The 19,428-nt window shown below is 63.9% G+C and overlaps 1 protein-coding gene across 5 annotated transcripts in view; it reads right to left on the bottom strand.

The window, feature by feature from the left end:
* LOC125181592 (sodium/glucose cotransporter 2-like) overlaps positions 1–18,847 on the bottom strand; it is a 34,896-nt gene extending 16,049 nt beyond the window's left edge. For 4 of the 5 annotated variants that reach the window (XM_066984448.1, XM_066984451.1, XM_066984450.1 and 1 more), the window contains exons 1-4: positions 18,751–18,847; positions 15,981–16,052; positions 13,934–14,038; positions 7,227–7,286 (exon numbers count right to left, since the gene is read on the bottom strand). In XM_066984448.1, coding sequence (XP_066840549.1) covers positions 7,227–7,286; positions 13,934–14,038; positions 15,981–16,052; positions 18,751–18,828 — 315 coding nt within the window. In that variant the 5' untranslated portion in view covers positions 18,829–18,847. The remainder of the gene's footprint in view (positions 1–7,226; positions 7,287–13,933; positions 14,039–15,980; positions 16,053–18,750) is intronic. The other variant, XM_066984449.1, reaches the window with a different exon arrangement.
* Positions 18,848–19,428: the final 581 nt, after the last annotated feature.

Below are 19,428 nucleotides of genomic sequence, written 5' to 3'. Positions count from 1 at the left end.
GGACTGGGAGGGGCTTGGAGGGACTGGGAGGGGACTGGGAGGGGGTGGGAGGGACTGGGAGGGGACTGGGAGGGGACTGGGGGGGGCTGGGAGGGGACTGGGAGGGACTGGGAGGGACTGGGAGGGGATTGGGAGGGACTGGGAGGGGATTGGGAGGGGACTGGGAGGGGACTGGGAGGGACTGGGAGGGACTGGGAGGGACTGGGAGGGGATTGGGGGGGACTGGGAGGGACTGGGGGGGACTGGGAGGGGATTGGGGGGGACTGGGAGGGGACTGGGAGGGACTGGGAGGGACTGGGAGGGGATTGGGAGGGACTGGGAGGGGACTGGGAGGGGACTGGGAGGGGACTGGGAGGGACTGGGAGGGACTGGGAGGGGATTGGGGGGGACTGGGAGGGGACTGGGAGGGACTGGGAGGGACTGGGAGGGGATTGGGAGGGACTGGGAGGGGACTGGGAGGGGACTGGGAGGGGACTGGGAGGGACTGGGAGGGACTGGGAGGGGATTGGGGGGGACTGGGGGGGACTGGGAGGGGACTGGGAGGGGACTGGGAGGGGACTGGGAGGGACTGGGAGGGACTGGGAGGGGATTGGGGGGGACTGGGGGGGACTGGGAGGGGGTGGGGGGGGACTGGGAGGGACTGGGAGGGGATTGGGGGGGACTGGGAGGGGACTGGGAGGGACTGGGGGGGACTGGGAGTGACTGGGAGGGACTGGGAGGGGATTGGGGGGGACTGGGAGGGGGTTGGGGGGGGACTGGGAGGGGACTGGGAGGGACTGGGAGGGACTGGGAGGGGACTGGGAGGGACTGGGAGGGACTGGGAGGGACTGGGAGGGGATTGGGAGGGGGTGGGGGGGATTGGGAGGGGGTTGGGAGGGGACTGGGAGGGGACTGGGAGGGACTGGGAGGGGGTGGGAGGGGACTGGGAGGGGACTGGGAGGGACTGGGAGGGACTGGGAGGGACTGGGAGGGGCTTGGAGGGACTGGGAGGGGACTGGGAGGGGGTGGGAGGGACTGGGAGGGGACTGGGAGGGGACTGGGGGGGGCTGGGAGGGGACTGGGAGGGACTGGGAGGGACTGGGAGGGGATTGGGAGGGACTGGGAGGGGATTGGGAGGGGACTGGGAGGGGACTGGGAGAGACTGGGAGGGACTGGGAGGGACTGGGAGGGGATTGGGGGGGACTGGGAGGGACTGGGGGGGACTGGGAGGGGATTGGGGGGGACTGGGAGGGGACTGGGAGGGACTGGGAGGGACTGGGAGGGGATTGGGAGGGACTGGGAGGGGACTGGGAGGGGACTGGGAGGGGACTGGGAGGGACTGGGAGGGACTGGGAGGGGATTGGGGGGGACTGGGAGGGGACTGGGAGGGACTGGGAGGGACTGGGAGGGGATTGGGAGGGACTGGGAGGGGACTGGGAGGGGACTGGGAGGGGACTGGGAGGGACTGGGAGGGACTGGGAGGGGATTGGGGGGGACTGGGGGGGACTGGGAGGGGACTGGGAGGGGACTGGGAGGGGACTGGGAGGGACTGGGAGGGACTGGGAGGGGATTGGGGGGGACTGGGGGGGACTGGGAGGGGGTGGGGGGGGACTGGGAGGGAGTGGGAGGGGATTGGGGGGGACTGGGAGGGGACTGGGAGGGACTGGGGGGGACTGGGAGTGACTGGGAGGGACTGGGAGGGGATTGGGGGGGACTGGGAGGGGGTTGGGGGGGGACTGGGAGGGGACTGGGAGGGACTGGGAGGGACTGGGAGGGGACTGGGAGGGACTGGGAGGGACTGGGAGGGACTGGGAGGGGATTGGGAGGGACTGGGAGGGACTGGGAGGGGATTGGGAGGGGCTGGGAGGGACTGGGAGGGACTGGGAGGGGACTGGGAGGGACTGGGAGGGGCTGGGAGGGGATTGGGAGGGGCTGGGAGGGACTGGGAGGGGACTGGGGGGGACTGGGAGGGACTGGGAGGGACTGGGAGGGACTGGGAGAGGATTGGGAGGGACTGGGAGGGACTGGGAGGGGATTGGGAGGGGCTGGGAGGGGCTGGGAGGGGACTGGGAGGGACTGGGAGGGACTGGGAGGGGACTGGGAGGGACTGGGAGGGACTGGGAGGGGACTGGGAGAAACTGGGAGGGGATTGGGAGGGGCTGGGAGGGACTGGGAGGGGACTGGGAGAAACTGGGAGGGGACTGGGAGGGACTGGGAGGGGATTGGGAGGGGCTGGGAGGGACTGGGAGGGACTGGGAGGGGACTGGGAAGGACTGGGAGGGACTGGGAGGGGACTGGGAGGGACTGGGAGGGACTGGGAGGGGACTGGGAGGGACTGGGAGGGGATTGGGGGGGACTGGGAGGGACTGGGGGGGACTGGGAGGGGATTGGGGGGGACTGGGAGGGGACTGGGAGGGACTGGGAGGGACTGGGAGGGGATTGGGAGGGACTGGGAGGGGACTGGGAGGGGACTGGGAGGGGACTGGGAGGGACTGGGAGGGACTGGGAGGGGATTGGGGGGGACTGGGGGGGACTGGGAGGGGACTGGGAGGGGACTGGGAGGGGACTGGGAGGGACTGGGAGGGACTGGGAGGGGATTGGGGGGGACTGGGGGGGACTGGGAGGGGGTGGGGGGGGACTGGGAGGGACTGGGAGGGGATTGGGGGGGACTGGGAGGGGACTGGGAGGGACTGGGGGGGACTGGGAGGGACTGGGAGGGGATTGGGGGGGACTGGGAGGGGGTTGGGGGGGGACTGGGAGGGGACTGGGAGGGACTGGGAGGGACTGGGAGGGGACTGGGAGGGACTGGGAGGGACTGGGAGGGACTGGGAGGGGATTGGGAGGGACTGGGAGGGACTGGGAGGGGATTGGGAGGGGCTGGGAGGGACTGGGAGGGACTGGGAGGGGACTGGGAGGGACTGGGAGGGGCTGGGAGGGGATTGGGAGGGGCTGGGAGGGACTGGGAGGGACTGGGGGGGACTGGGAGGGACTGGGAGGGACTGGGAGGGACTGGGAGGGGATTGGGAGGGACTGGGAGGGACTGGGAGGGGACTGGGAGGGACTGGGAGGGAGTGGGAGGGGACTGGGAGGGGACTGGGAGGGACTGGGAGGGACTGGGAGGGGACTGGGAGGGGACTGGGAGGGACTGGGAGGGACTGGGAGGGACTGGGAGGGGATTGGCGGGGACTGGGAGGGGACTGGGAGGGACTGGGAGGGGACTGGAAGGGACTGGGGGGGACTGGGAGGGACTGGGAGGGACTGGGAGGGGACTGGGAGGGGACTGGGAGGGACTGGGAGGGACTGGGAGGGACTGGGAGGGGATTCGGGGGTGGGGAGGGACTGGGAGGGACTGGGAGGGGACTGGGAGGGGCTGGGAGGGACTGGGAGGGACTGGGAGGGGATTGGCGGGGACTGGGAGGGGACTGGGAGGGACTGGGAGGGGACTGGAAGGGACTGGGGGGGACTGGGAGGGACTGGGGGGGACTGGGAGGGGATGGGATGGGACTGGGAGGGGACTGGGAGGGACTGGGGGGGACTGGGAGGGGATGGGATGGGACTGGGAGGGGACTGGGAGGGACTGGGGGGGACTGGGAGGGGACTGGGAGGGGATTGGGAGGGGCTGGGAGGGGACTGGGAGGGACTGGGAGGGACTGGGAGGGGATTGGGAGGGACTGGGAGGGGATTGGGAGGGGACTGGGAGGGGACTGGGAGGGACTGGGAGGGACTGGGAGGGACTGGGAGGGGATTGGGGGGGACTGGGAGGGACTGGGGGGGACTGGGAGGGGATTGGGGGGGACTGGGAGGGGACTGGGAGGGACTGGGAGGGACTGGGAGGGGATTGGGAGGGACTGGGAGGGGACTGGGAGGGGACTGGGAGGGGACTGGGAGGGACTGGGAGGGACTGGGAGGGGATTGGGGGGGACTGGGAGGGGACTGGGAGGGACTGGGAGGGACTGGGAGGGGATTGGGAGGGACTGGGAGGGGACTGGGAGGGGACTGGGAGGGGACTGGGAGGGACTGGGAGGGACTGGGAGGGGATTGGGGGGGACTGGGGGGGACTGGGAGGGGACTGGGAGGGGACTGGGAGGGGACTGGGAGGGACTGGGAGGGACTGGGAGGGGATTGGGGGGGACTGGGGGGGACTGGGAGGGGGTGGGGGGGGACTGGGAGGGACTGGGAGGGGATTGGGGGGGACTGGGAGGGGACTGGGAGGGACTGGGGGGGACTGGGAGTGACTGGGAGGGACTGGGAGGGGATTGGGGGGGACTGGGAGGGGGTTGGGGGGGGACTGGGAGGGGACTGGGAGGGACTGGGAGGGACTGGGAGGGGACTGGGAGGGACTGGGAGGGACTGGGAGGGACTGGGAGGGGATTGGGAGGGGGTGGGGGGGATTGGGAGGGGGTTGGGAGGGGACTGGGAGGGGACTGGGAGGGACTGGGAGGGGGTGGGAGGGGACTGGGAGGGGACTGGGAGGGACTGGGAGGGACTGGGAGGGACTGGGAGGGGCTTGGAGGGACTGGGAGGGGACTGGGAGGGGGTGGGAGGGACTGGGAGGGGACTGGGAGGGGACTGGGGGGGGCTGGGAGGGGACTGGGAGGGACTGGGAGGGACTGGGAGGGGATTGGGAGGGACTGGGAGGGGATTGGGAGGGGACTGGGAGGGGACTGGGAGAGACTGGGAGGGACTGGGAGGGACTGGGAGGGGATTGGGGGGGACTGGGAGGGACTGGGGGGGACTGGGAGGGGATTGGGGGGGACTGGGAGGGGACTGGGAGGGACTGGGAGGGACTGGGAGGGGATTGGGAGGGACTGGGAGGGGACTGGGAGGGGACTGGGAGGGGACTGGGAGGGACTGGGAGGGACTGGGAGGGGATTGGGGGGGACTGGGAGGGGACTGGGAGGGACTGGGAGGGACTGGGAGGGGATTGGGAGGGACTGGGAGGGGACTGGGAGGGGACTGGGAGGGGACTGGGAGGGACTGGGAGGGACTGGGAGGGGATTGGGGGGGACTGGGGGGGACTGGGAGGGGACTGGGAGGGGACTGGGAGGGGACTGGGAGGGACTGGGAGGGACTGGGAGGGGATTGGGGGGGACTGGGGGGGACTGGGAGGGGGTGGGGGGGGACTGGGAGGGAGTGGGAGGGGATTGGGGGGGACTGGGAGGGGACTGGGAGGGACTGGGGGGGACTGGGAGTGACTGGGAGGGACTGGGAGGGGATTGGGGGGGACTGGGAGGGGGTTGGGGGGGGACTGGGAGGGGACTGGGAGGGACTGGGAGGGACTGGGAGGGGACTGGGAGGGACTGGGAGGGACTGGGAGGGACTGGGAGGGGATTGGGAGGGACTGGGAGGGACTGGGAGGGGATTGGGAGGGGCTGGGAGGGACTGGGAGGGACTGGGAGGGGACTGGGAGGGACTGGGAGGGGCTGGGAGGGGATTGGGAGGGGCTGGGAGGGACTGGGAGGGGACTGGGGGGGACTGGGAGGGACTGGGAGGGACTGGGAGGGACTGGGAGAGGATTGGGAGGGACTGGGAGGGACTGGGAGGGGATTGGGAGGGGCTGGGAGGGGCTGGGAGGGGACTGGGAGGGACTGGGAGGGACTGGGAGGGGACTGGGAGGGACTGGGAGGGACTGGGAGGGGACTGGGAGAAACTGGGAGGGGATTGGGAGGGGCTGGGAGGGACTGGGAGGGGACTGGGAGAAACTGGGAGGGGACTGGGAGGGACTGGGAGGGGATTGGGAGGGGCTGGGAGGGACTGGGAGGGACTGGGAGGGGACTGGGAAGGACTGGGAGGGACTGGGAGGGGACTGGGAGGGACTGGGAGGGACTGGGAGGGGACTGGGAGGGACTGGGAGGGGATTGGGGGGGACTGGGAGGGACTGGGGGGGACTGGGAGGGGATTGGGGGGGACTGGGAGGGGACTGGGAGGGACTGGGAGGGACTGGGAGGGGATTGGGAGGGACTGGGAGGGGACTGGGAGGGGACTGGGAGGGGACTGGGAGGGACTGGGAGGGACTGGGAGGGGATTGGGGGGGACTGGGGGGGACTGGGAGGGGACTGGGAGGGGACTGGGAGGGGACTGGGAGGGACTGGGAGGGACTGGGAGGGGATTGGGGGGGACTGGGGGGGACTGGGAGGGGGTGGGGGGGGACTGGGAGGGACTGGGAGGGGATTGGGGGGGACTGGGAGGGGACTGGGAGGGACTGGGGGGGACTGGGAGGGACTGGGAGGGGATTGGGGGGGACTGGGAGGGGGTTGGGGGGGACTGGGAGGGGACTGGGAGGGACTGGGAGGGACTGGGAGGGGACTGGGAGGGACTGGGAGGGACTGGGAGGGACTGGGAGGGGATTGGGAGGGACTGGGAGGGACTGGGAGGGGATTGGGAGGGGCTGGGAGGGACTGGGAGGGACTGGGAGGGGACTGGGAGGGACTGGGAGGGGCTGGGAGGGGATTGGGAGGGGCTGGGAGGGACTGGGAGGGACTGGGGGGGACTGGGAGGGACTGGGAGGGACTGGGAGGGACTGGGAGGGGATTGGGAGGGACTGGGAGGGACTGGGAGGGGACTGGGAGGGACTGGGAGGGAGTGGGAGGGGACTGGGAGGGGACTGGGAGGGACTGGGAGGGACTGGGAGGGGACTGGGAGGGGACTGGGAGGGACTGGGAGGGACTGGGAGGGACTGGGAGGGGATTGGCGGGGACTGGGAGGGGACTGGGAGGGACTGGGAGGGGACTGGAAGGGACTGGGGGGGACTGGGAGGGACTGGGAGGGACTGGGAGGGGACTGGGAGGGGACTGGGAGGGACTGGGAGGGACTGGGAGGGACTGGGAGGGGATTCGGGGGTGGGGAGGGACTGGGAGGGACTGGGAGGGGACTGGGAGGGGCTGGGAGGGACTGGGAGGGACTGGGAGGGGATTGGCGGGGACTGGGAGGGGACTGGGAGGGACTGGGAGGGGACTGGAAGGGACTGGGGGGGACTGGGAGGGACTGGGGGGGACTGGGAGGGGATGGGATGGGACTGGGAGGGGACTGGGAGGGACTGGGGGGGACTGGGAGGGGATGGGATGGGACTGGGAGGGGACTGGGAGGGACTGGGGGGGACTGGGAGGGGACTGGGAGGGGATTGGGAGGGGCTGGGAGGGGACTGGGAGGGACCGGGAGGGGCGTCGGGGGCGTGGCCAGTCGTGGCCCCGCCCCCGCGGCGCGCGGTGACGTCACGACGCAGGGCGGCGCGCTGACGTCACGCTCACCCCCGCCCGCAGGTAGATGGGGGCGAACACCCAGCCCAGCAGCAGCAGCACGAACATGGCCTGGGGGGGGGCGGGGTCAGGGGGCGGGGTCAGGGGGCGGGGCCTGAGGGGGCGGGGTCAGGGGGCGGGGCCTCAGGGGGCGGGGCCTCAGGGGGCGGGGCCTCAGGGGGGCGGGGCCTCAGGGGGCGGGGCCTCAGGGGGCGGGGCCTCAGGGGGCGGGGCCTGAGGGGGCGGGGCCTGAGGGGGCGGGGTCTGTGGGGCTGGGATCTGTGGGGCTGGGATCTATGGGCTGGGATCTATGGGGCTGGGATGTATGGGCTGGGATCTATGGGCTGGGATCTATGGGTAGGGATCTATGGGGCTGGGATCTATGGGCTGGGATCTATGGGCTGGGATCTATGGGTAGGGATCTATGGGGCTGGGATCTATGGGCTGGGATCTATGGGCTGGGATCTGTGGGGCTGGGATCTATGGGGCTGGGATCTATGGGGCTGGGATCTATGGGCTGGGATCTATGGGGCTGGGATCTATGGGCTGGGATCTGTGGGGCTGGGATCTATGGGGCTGGGATCTATGGGGCTGGGATCTATGGGGCTGGGATCTATGGGCTGGGATCTATGGGGCTGGGATCTGGGGCTGGGATCTATGGGGCAGGGATCTATGGGCTGGGATCTATGGGCTGGGATCTATGGGGCTGGGATCTATGGGGCTGGGATCTATGGGGCTGGGATCTGTGGGGCTGGGATCTATGGGGCTGGGATCTGTGGGGCTGGGATCTATGGGGCTGGGATCTATGGGCTGGGATCTATGGGCTGGGATCTATGGGGCTGGGATCTATGGGGCTGGGATCTATGGGGCTGGGATCTGTGGGGCTGGGATCTATGGGGCAGGGATCTATGGGCTGGGATCTATGGGCTGGGATCTATGGGCTGGGATCTGTGGGGCTGGGATCTATGGGCTGGGATCTATGGGCTGGGATCTATGGGGCTGGGATCTGTGGGGCTGGGATCTATGGGTTAGGGATCTATGGGCTGGGATCTATGGGCTGGGATCTATGGGCTGGGATCTGTGGGGCTGGGATCTATGGGTTAGGGGGCTGGGATCTATGGGCTGGGATCTATGGGCTGGGATCTGTGGGGCTGGGATCTATGGGTTAGGGATCTATGGGCTGGGATCTATGGGCTGGGATCTATGGGCTGGGATCTGTGGGGCTGGGATCTATGGGCTGGGATCTATGGGCTGGGAGGGATCTGTGGGGCTGGGATCTATGGGCTGGGATCTATGGGCTGGGATCTATGGGCTGGGATCTATGGGCTGGGATCTGTGGGGCTGGGATCTATGGGCTGGGATCTATGGGCTGGGATCTGGGATCTATGGGCTGGGATCTGTGGGGCTGGGAGGGATCTATGGGCTGGGATCTATGGGCTGGGATCTATGGGGCTGGGATCTATGGGCTGGGATCTATGGGCTGGGATCTGTGGGGCTGGGATCTATGGGTAGGGATCTATGGGCTGGGATCTATGGGCTGGGATCTATGGGCTGGGATCTGTGGGGCTGGGATCTATGGGCTGGGATCTGTGGGGCTGGGATCTATGGGCTGGGATCTATGGGCTGGGATCTATGGGCTGGGATCTGTGGGCTGGGATCTGTGGGGCTGGGATCTATGGGCTGGGATCTATGGGTAGGGATCTATGGGCTGGGATCTGTGGGGCTGGGATCTATGGGTTAGGGATCTATGGGCTGGGATCTATGGGCTGGGATCTATGGGCTGGGATCTGTGGGGCTGGGATCTATGGGTTAGGGATCTATGGGCTGGGATCTATGGGCTGGGATCTATGGGCTGGGATCTGTGGGGCTGGGATCTATGGGTTAGGGATCTATGGGCTGGGATCTATGGGCTGGGATCTATGGGCTGGGATCTGTGGGGCTGGGATCTATGGGTTAGGGATCTATGGGCTGGGATCTATGGGCTGGGATCTATGGGCTGGGATCTGTGGGGCTGGGATCTATGGGTAGGGATCTGTGGGGCTGGGATCTATGGGCTGGGATCTATGGGCTGGGATCTATGGGTAGGGATCTATGGGTAGGGATCTATGGGCTGGGATCTATGGGGCTGGGATCTATGGGCTGGGATCTATGGGCTGGGATCTGTGGGGCTGGGATCTATGGGCTGGGATCTATGGGCTGGGATCTGTGGGGCTGGGATCTATGGGCTGGGATCTATGGGCTGGGATCTGTGGGGCTGGGATCTATGGGTAGGGATCTATGGGCTGGGATCTATGGGCTGGGATCTATGGGCTGGGATCTGTGGGGCTGGGATCTATGGGCTGGGATCTGTGGGGCTGGGATCTATGGGCTGGGATCTGTGGGGCTGGGATCTATGGGTAGGGATCTGTGGGGCTGGGATCTATGGGCTGGGATCTATGGGCTGGGATCTATGGGCTGGGATCTATGGGCTGGGATCTGTGGGCTGGGATCTGTGGGGCTGGGATCTATGGGTAGGGATCTGTGGGGCTGGGATCTATGGGCTGGGATCTATGGGCTGGGATCTGTGGGGCTGGGATCTATGGGCTGGGATCTATGGGGCTGGGATCTGTGGGGCTGGGATCTATGGGTAGGGATCTATGGGCTGGGATCTATGGGCTGGGATCTATGGGTAGGGATCTATGGGGCTGGGATCTATGGGGCTGGGATCTATGGGGCGGGATCTATGGGGCGGGGATCTATGGGCTGGGATCTATGGGGCTGGGATCTATGGGGCTGGGATCTATGGGGCTGGGATCTATGGGCTGGGATCTATGGGTAGGGATCTATGGGGCTGGGATCTATGGGCTGGGATCTATGGGCTGGGATCTGTGGGGCTGGGATCTATGGGGCTGGGATCTATGGGGCTGGGATCTATGGGCTGGGATCTATGGGTAGGGATCTATGGGGCTGGGATCTATGGGCTGGGATCTATGGGATCTATGGGCTGGGATCTATCTATGGGTTAGGGATCTATGGGCTGGGATCTATGGGCTGGGATCTGTGGGGCTGGGATCTATGGGTTAGGGATCTATGGGCTGGGATCTATGGGCTGGGATCTATGGGCTGGGATCTGTGGGGCTGGGATCTATGGGTAGGGATCTATGGGCTGGGATCTATGGGCTGGGATCTATGGGCTGGGATCTATGGGGGATCTGTGGGGCTGGGATCTATGGGCTGGGATCTATGGAGGGATCTATGGGGCTGGGATCTATGGGCTGGGATCTGTGGGGCTGGGATCTATGGGTAGGGATCTGTGGGGCTGGGATCTATGGGCTGGGATCTATGGGCTGGGATCTATGGGTAGGGGGGCTGGGATCTATGGGCTGGGATCTATGGGCTGGGATCTATGGGGCTGGGATCTATGGGCTGGGATCTATGGGCTGGGATCTGTGGGGCTGGGCTATGGGATCTATGGGCTGGGATCTATGGGCTGGGATCTATGGGCTGGGATCTGTGGGGCTGGGATCTATGGGTTAGGGATCTATGGGCTGGGATCTATGGGCTGGGATCTATGGGCTGGGATCTGTGGGGCTGGGATCTATGGGCTGGGATCTGTGGGGGCTGGGATCTATGGGGCTGGGATCTATGGGCTGGGATCTATGGGCTGGGATCTATGGGCTGGGATCTATGGGCTGGGATCTATGTGGGCTGGGATCTATGGGCTGGGATCTGTGGGGCTGGGATCTATGGGTAGGGATCTGTGGGGCTGGGATCTATGGGCTGGGATCTATGGGCTGGGATCTATGGGGCTGGGATCTATGGGCTGGGATCTATGGGCTGGGATCTATGGGCTGGGATCTATGGGGCTGGGATCTATGGGGCTGGGATCTATGGGTTAGGGATCTATGGGCTGGGATCTATGGGCTGGGATCTATGGGCTGGGATCTGTGGGGCTGGGATCTATGGGTTAGGGATCTATGGGCTGGGATCTGTGGGCTGGGATCTACTGGGCTGGGATCTATGGGCTGGGATCTATGGGCTGGGATCTATGGGCTGGGATCTGTGGGCTGGGATCTATGGGGCTGGGATCTGTGGGCTGGGATCTATGGGCTGGGATCTGTGGGAGCTGGGATCTATGGGTAGGGATCTATGTGGGTGGGATCTATGGGCTGGGATCTATGGGCTGGGATCTATGGGCTGGGATCTGTGGGGCTGGGATCTATGGGCTGGGATCTATGGGCTGGGATCTATGGGCTGGGATCTATGGGCTGGGATCTATGGGCTGGGATCTATGGGCTGGGATCTATGGGCTGGGATCTATGGGCTGGGATCTGTGGGGCTGGGATCTGGGCTGGGATCTATGGGCTGGGATCTATGGGCTGGGATCTATGGGCTGGGATCTATGGGCTGGGATCTGTGGGCTGGGATCTATGGGGCTGGGATCTGTGGGCTGGGATCTGTGGGCTGGGATCTGTGGGGCTGGGATCTATGGGCTGGGATCTGGGGGCTGGGATCTGGATCTGGGCTGGGATCTGTGGGATCTATGGGCTGGGATCTGTGGGGCTGGGATCTATGGGCTGGGATCTGTGGGCTGGGATCTATGGGGCTGGGATCTATGGGCTGGGATCTATGCTGGGATCTATGGGGCTGGGAATGGGATCTATGGGCTGGGATCTATGGGCTGGGATCTATGGGCTGGGATCTATGGGTAGGGATCTATGGGGCTGGGATCTATGGGGCTGGGATCTATGGGCTGGGATCTATGGGTAGGGATCTATGGGGCTGGGATCTATGGGCTGGGATCTATGGGTAGGGATCTATGGGCTGGGATCTGTGGGGCTGGGATCTATGGGGCTGGGATGTATGGGCTGGGATCTATGGGTAGGGATCTATGGGCTGGGATCTATGGGTAGGGATCTGTGGGCTGGGATCTATGGGGCGGGATCTATGGGGCGGGGATCTATGGGCTGGGATCTATGGGGCTGGGATCTATGGGGCTGGGATCTATGGGGCTGGGATCTATGGGCTGGGATCTATGGGTAGGGATCTATGGGGCTGGGATCTATGGGCTGGGATCTATGGGCTGGGATCTGTGGGGCTGGGATCTATGGGGCTGGGATCTGTGTGGCTGGGATCTATGGGCTGGGATCTATGGGCTGGGATCTGTGGGGCTGGGATCTGTGGGTAGGGATCTATGGGGCTGGGTCTGTGGGGCAGGATCTATGGGGTCATGTGGCGATCTATGGGGCAGGGTGTGGGGATCTATGGGTCCCTATAGGTCCCGCTGTGGGTCTCTATGGTCTCTATGGGTCCCTATGGGTCCTGCTATGGGTCTCTATGGGTCCCTATAGATTGCTATAGGTTCCCCCGATGGGTCCCTATACGTCCTGCTATAGGTCGCTGTATGTCCCCCTATGGGTCTCTATGGGTCCCAGTGGGTCCCTATAGGCCACTATAGGTCCCCCTATGGGTCCCTATAGATCCCTATACGTCCCGCTATAGGTTGCTATAGGTCCCCCTATGGGTCTCTCTCTATGGGTCCCTATAGGTCGCTATAGGTCTCCCTATGGGTCTCTATAGGTTACTATAGGTCCCCCTATGGGTCTCTACAGGTCACTATAGGTCCCCCTATGGGTCTCTATGGGTCTCTATGGGCCCCTATGGGTCCCTATGGTTCTCTATAGGTCCCTATAGGTCGCTATAGGACACTATAGGTCCCCCTATGGGTCTCTTTGGGTCCCTATGGGTCTCTATAGGTCCCTATAGGTCGCTATAGGTCCCCCTATGGGTCTCTATGGATCTCTATGCGTCCCTATGGGTCCCTGTAGATCGCTATAAGTCCCCCTATGGGTCCCTATTTGTCCCGTTATGGGTCCCTATGGGTCTCTTTGGGTCCCTATAGGTTGCTATAGGTCCCCCTATGGGTCTCTATGGGTCCCTATGGGTCCCACTATGGATCGCTACAGGTCCCCCTATGGGTCTCTATAGGTCCCTATAGGTCGCTATAGGTCCCCCATAGGTCTCTATGGGTCCCTATAAGTCCCGCTATAGGTCCCCCTATGGGTCCCTATGGGTCTCTATAGGTCTCTATAGGTCACTATATGTTGCTATAGGTCCCCCTATGGGTTTCTATGCGTCCCTATGGGTCCCTATAGGTCGCTATAGGTCCCCCATATGGGTCTCTATGGGTCCCTATAAGTCCCGCTATAGGTCCCCCTATGGGTCCCTATGGGTCTCTATAGGTCTCTATAGGTCACTATATGTTGCTATAGGTCCCCCTATGGGTTTCTATGCGTCCCTATGGGTCCCTATAGGTCGCTATAGGTCCCCCATAGGTCTCTATGGGTCCCTATAAGTCCCGCTATAGGTCCCCCTATGGGTCCCTATGGGTCTCTATAGGTCTCTATAGGTCACTATATGTTGCTATAGGTCCCCCTATGGGTTTCTATGCGTCCCTATGGGTCCCTATAGGTCGCTATAGGTCCCGCTATGGGTCCCTATGGGTCTCTATGGGTCCCTATAGGTCCCTATAGGTTGCTATAGGTCACTATAGGTCCCCCTATGGGTCCCTATGGGTCTCTACAGGTCCCTGTAGGTCTCTATAGGCCACTATAGGTTCCCCCGTAGGTCTCTATGGGTCGCTGTGGGTCCCGCTGTGTGGGTCCCTACGGGTCCTTATAGGTCGCTATAGGTCCCTATAGGTCCCGCTATAGGTCCCGCCGTGGGTCGCGGCCCCTCACGTGCCACTCGAAGGCCGCCACCGCCAGCCCCGTGGCCGCCCCCGTCCCCGCCAGCCCCACGAAGTGCCCGGAGCCGATGTTGGAGGCGAAGAGCGAGGCCCCCACCTGCGGGGGGAACCCCGAAATGGACCCAAAATGCCCCAAAAGGGCACCCAGCGGCCCCAGAATGGCACCCAGCGGCCCCAGAAACCCCCAAACCGCCCCCAAATACCCCCAAACCGCCCCCAAATACCCCAAAACCGCCCCAAAAATGGCCCAAAACTGACCCAAAATACCCTCAAATGGCCCCAAAATGCCCCCAAATGGACCCAAATAACCCCAAATACCCCCAAATTTCCCCAAATCCCCCCAAATCCCCCAAAATCCCCGAAATCCCCCAAATTTCCCCAAATCCCCCAAATCCCCCCAAATTTCCCCAAATCCCCCGAAATCCCCCAAATCCCCTAAAATCCCCCAAATCCCCTCAAATCCCCCCCAAATCCCCCCCAAATTTCCCCAAATCCCCCAAAATCCCCCAAAATCCCCCCAAATCCCCCAAATCCCCCCAACCCCCCCAAATCCCCAAATCCCCCAAATCCCCCAAATCCCCCAAATCCCCCCTCCCCCCAAATTCCCCCAAATTTCCCCAAATCCCCCCCAAATCCCCCCAAAATCCCCCAAAATCCCCCAAAATCCCCCAAATCCTCCCCAAAATCCCCCCAAACCCCCCAAATCCCCCCAAATTTCCCCAAATCCCCCAAAATCCCAAAATCCCCCCAAATCCCCCACAAATCCCCCCAAGAATCCCCCAAATCCCCCAAATTCCCCAAATCCCCCAAATCCCCCCAAATCCCCCAAATCCCCCAAAATCCCCCCCAAATCCCCCAAATCCCCCCAAATCCCCAAATCCCCCAAATCCCCCCCAAATCCCCAAATCCCCCAATCCCCCAAATCCCCCAAATCCCCCCCCAAATCCCCCAAATCCCCCAAATCCCCCCCCCAAATCCCCCAAATCCCCCCAAATCCCCCAAATCCCCCAAATCCCCCAAATCCCCCCCAAATCCCAAATCCCCCCGAAATCCCCCAAATCCCCCAAATCCCCCAAATCCCCCAAAATCCCAAAATCCCCCAAATCCCCCCAAATCCCCCCAAATCCCCCCAAATCCCCCAAATCCCCCAAATCCCCCAAATCCCCCAAATCCCCCAAAATCCCCCGAAATCCCCCAAATCCTCCCCAAATCCCCCCAAATCCCCCAAATCCCCCAAAATCCCCCCCAAATCCCCCCAAATCCCCAAATCCACAAATCCCCCAAATCCCCAAATCCCCCAAATCCCCCCCCAAATCCCCCAAATCCCCCCAAATCCCCCAAATCCCCCAATCCCCCAAATCCCCCCAAATCCCCCGAAATCCCCCAAATCCCCCAAATCCCCCAAATCCCCCAAATCCCCCAAATCCCCCAAATCCCCCCCAAATCCCCCAAATTCCCCCAAATCCCCTCCAAATCCCCCAAATTTCCCCAAATCCCCCCAAATCCCCCAAATCCCCCCAAATCCCCCCAAATCCCCCAAATTCCCCAAAATCCCCCAAATCCCTCCAAATCCCCCCCAAATCCCCCCAAATCCCCCCCCAAATCCCTCCAAATCCCCCAAATCCCCCAAATCCCCCAAATCCCCCAAATCCCCCAAATCCCCCCAAATCCCCCAAATCCCCCAAATCCCCCAAATCCCCCAAATCCTCCCCAAATCCCCCCCCAACCCCCAAATCCCCCAAATCCCCCAAAATCCCCCAAAATCCCCCCAAATCCCCCCAAATCCCCCAAATCCCCCCAAAATCCCCCAAATCCCCAAACCCCAAATCCCCCAAAATTCCCCCAAATTTCCCCAAATCCCCCAAAATCCCCAAATTCCCCCAAAATCCCCCCAAATCCCCCCAAATTTCCCCAAATCCCCCCAAAATCCCCCCAAATCCTCCCCAAATCCCCCAAACCCCCCAATCCCCCCAACCCCCCCAGATCCCTCCCGCCCCCAGAAGCCCCAAAATCGCCGCTTTTGCCCCAATCCCACTCACGCTGCCCCAGCCCATTCGCTGCCCGGCCAGGAAGAACCCGGAGATGGAGCTGCGGGAACCGCGCCGCAGGGACTGGGGGCACCAGTACACACCAGTAAGGACCAGTACGGACCCGTACAGACCAGTACGGGCCAGTACGGACCAGTATGGGCCAGTATAGACCGATACAGGACCAGTACGAACCAGTACGGACTGGTATAGGACCAGTACGAACCGGTACAGACCAGTACAGACTGGTACAGGACCAGTATGGACCAGTAAAGGACCAGTTCAGATTTATATGGACCAGTCCAGACTGGTACAGGATCAGTATGGACCAGTACAGGACCAGTACGAACCATTACGGACTGGTACAGGACCAGTACGAACCGGTACAGACTGGTACAGGACCAGTACGGACTGTTGCAGGGCTATTACAGACCAGTATGGACCAGTAAAGGACCAGTTCAGATTTATATGGACCAGTACAGACTGGTACAGGACCAGTATGGACCAGTAAAGGACCAGTTCAGATTTATATGGACCAGTACAGACTGGTACAGGACCAGTACGGACTGTTGCAGGACTATTACAGACCAGTACGGACCAGTAAAGGACCAGTTCAGATTTATATGGACCAGTCCAGACTGGTACAGGACCAGTATGGACCAGTAAAGGACCAGTACAAACCAGTACGGACTGGTACAGGACCAGTACGAACCGGTACAGACCAGTACAGACTGGTCCAGGACCAGTACAGACTGTTACAGGGCTATTACAGACCAGTATGGACCAGTATGGACAAGTACGGACCAGTACAGGTCCAGTATGGCCCAGTACAGCCCCAGTACGGACCAGTACGGCCCAGTACAGCTGCAGTCTGGACCACTATGGACCAGTATGGCCTAGTACAGCCCCAGTATGGACCAGTATGGCCCAGTATGGCCCAGTATGGACCAGTACAGGTCCAGTATGGCCCAGTACAGCCCCACTATGGCCCAGTATGGCCCAGTATGGACCAGTACGGACCAGTACAGGTCCAGTATGGCCCAGTACAGCCCCAGTCTGGACCACTATGGACCAGTATGGCCCAGTACAGCCCCAGTATGGCCCAGTACAGCCCAGTATGGACCAGTACAGCCCCAGTATGGCCCAGTACAGCCCCAGTATGGACCAGTATGGCCCAGTATGGCCCAGTACAGTCCCAGTATGGACCACTATGGCCCAGTATGGCCCAGTACAGCCCCAGTACGGACCAGTACAGCCCCAGTACAGACCAGTACAGGCCCAGTATGGCCCAGTACAGTCCCAGTATGGCCCAGTACAGCCCAGTATGGACCACTATGGACCAGTATGGCCCAGTACAGCCCCAGTATGGCCCAGTACAGCCCAGTACGGACCACTATGGACCAGTATGGCCCAGTACAGCCCCAGTATGGCCCAGTACAGCCCAGTATGGCCCAGTACAGCCCCAGTCTGGACCACTATGGACCAGTACAGCCCCAGTACGGACCAGTACAGCCCAGTACAGGCCCAGTATGGCCCAGTACAGCCCCAGTATGGCCCAGTATGGACCAGTACAGCCCCAGTATGGTCCAGTATGGCCCAGTACAGGCCCAGTATGGCCCAGTATGGACCAGTACAGCCCCAGTATGGCCCAGTACAGCCCAGTATGGACCAGTACAGCCCAGTATGGACCAGTACGGCCCCAGTATGGCCCAGTATGGACCAGTACAGCCCAGTATGGACCAGTACGGCCCTGAGTACGGCCCAGTATGGCCCAGTATAACCCCAGTACCTCCCAGTACGGCCCAGCGTGGGGCCCCCGGTGCCCCCGGTGCCCCCTGGGTAATGATTGACCCGCCCTTCCCCCCCCGGGGCAGGGGGCGAACAAACGGGGGGGGGGGGGGCACTTGTGGGGCAGGGGGGGCACTTATGGGGCTGGGGGCAGTTATGGGGCAGGGGGCAGGTATGGGGCTGGGGGGCACTTATGGGGCTGGGGCACTTATGGGGCAGGGGGGCAGTTATGGGGCAGGGGGCAGGTATGGGGCTGGGGGGCACTTATGGGGCTGGGGCACTTATGGGGCAGGGGGGCAGTTATGGGGCAGGGGCACTTATGGGGTGGGGGCACTTATGGGGCAGGGGGGGCCACTTATGGGGCTGGGGGCAGTTATGGGGCAGGGGGCACTTGGGGGGCACTTATGGGTCAGGGGGTACTTGGGGGGCTGGGGGCCACTTATGGGGCAGGGGGCACTTATGGGGCTGGGGGTGGCACTTATGGGGGCGGGGGGGCCACTTATGGGGCTGGGGGGCACTTGTGGGGCTGGGGGCAGTTATGGGGCAGGGGGTACTTGGGGGGCTGGGGGCACTTACGGGGTGGGGGCACTTATGGGGCTGGGGCACTTATGGGGCAGGGGGGCAGTTATGGGGCTGGGGGCACTTGTGGGGCTGGGGGTGCTTATGGGGCTGGGGGCAGTTATGGGGCTGGGGGGCCACTTATGGGGCTGGAGCACTTATGGGTCCCGCTACGGGGTCGGCCGCCCCCTATAGATCCCATAGGGCCACTTATGGGTCCGGCTATGGGGTCAAGGGGCACTTATAGGTCCCATAGGGCCACTTATGGGTCTGAAGGGGCCACTTATGGGTCCCGCTACAGGGTCAGGAGCCCCTATAGGTCCCATAGGGCCACTTATGGGTCCCATAGGGCCACTTATGGGTCCCGAGGGGCCACTTGGGGTCCCGCTACGGGGTCGGCCGCCCCTATAGATCCCATAGGGGCCCCCCACCTTACCCAGAGCCCCACGGCGAGGACGAGCGCGAAGTAGGCGCCGATCACCCCCAGGTCCCACGGCCCCACGGCCGCCGCCATCGCCCCCGGCCCCAAACCCGCCCCCTATAGATATATAGGGCCCAACCCGGCCCCCACCCCTCCCCTATATATCTATAGGGCCGCCGTGGGGCGGAGCCGTGGGGCCGGGCTCCCCCCTCCCCCCGCTCCGGGCACGCTCGGCTGCCCCCAAGTGGCCCCGGTGACCCCCGTGGGGCCCTATAAGGGGGGTGTGGGCCCTATAGGGGGGGCTGGGGCCCTATAGGGGGGTCCCTGCCCCATAGATCCCGGCCTGGGGCCCTATAGGGGGGTCCCTGCCCCATAGATCCCGGCCTGGGGCCCTATAGGGGGTCCCTGCCCCATAGATCCCGGCCTGGGGCCCTATAGGGGGGTCCCTGCCCCATAGATCCCATCCTGGGGCCCTATAGGGGGGTCCCTGCCCCATAGATCCCAGCGTGGGGCCCTATAGGGGGGTCCCTGCCCCATAGATCCCAGCGTGGGGCCCTATAGGGGGGTCCCTGCCCCATAGATCCCAGCCTGGGGCCCTACAGGGGGTCCCTGCCCCATAGATCCCGGCCTGGGGCCCTATAGGGGGTCCCTGCCCCATAGATCCCGGCCTGGGGCCCTATAGGGGGGTCCCTG

The sequence above is a fragment of the Anser cygnoides genome, chromosome 28, assembly GCF_040182565.1.
Source record: "Anser cygnoides isolate HZ-2024a breed goose chromosome 28, Taihu_goose_T2T_genome, whole genome shotgun sequence".
Taxonomy (NCBI): domain Eukaryota; kingdom Metazoa; phylum Chordata; class Aves; order Anseriformes; family Anatidae; genus Anser; species Anser cygnoides.
The sequence above is the reverse complement of the archived record's forward strand: the minus strand, read 5'-3'. Positions and strand labels throughout refer to the sequence as shown.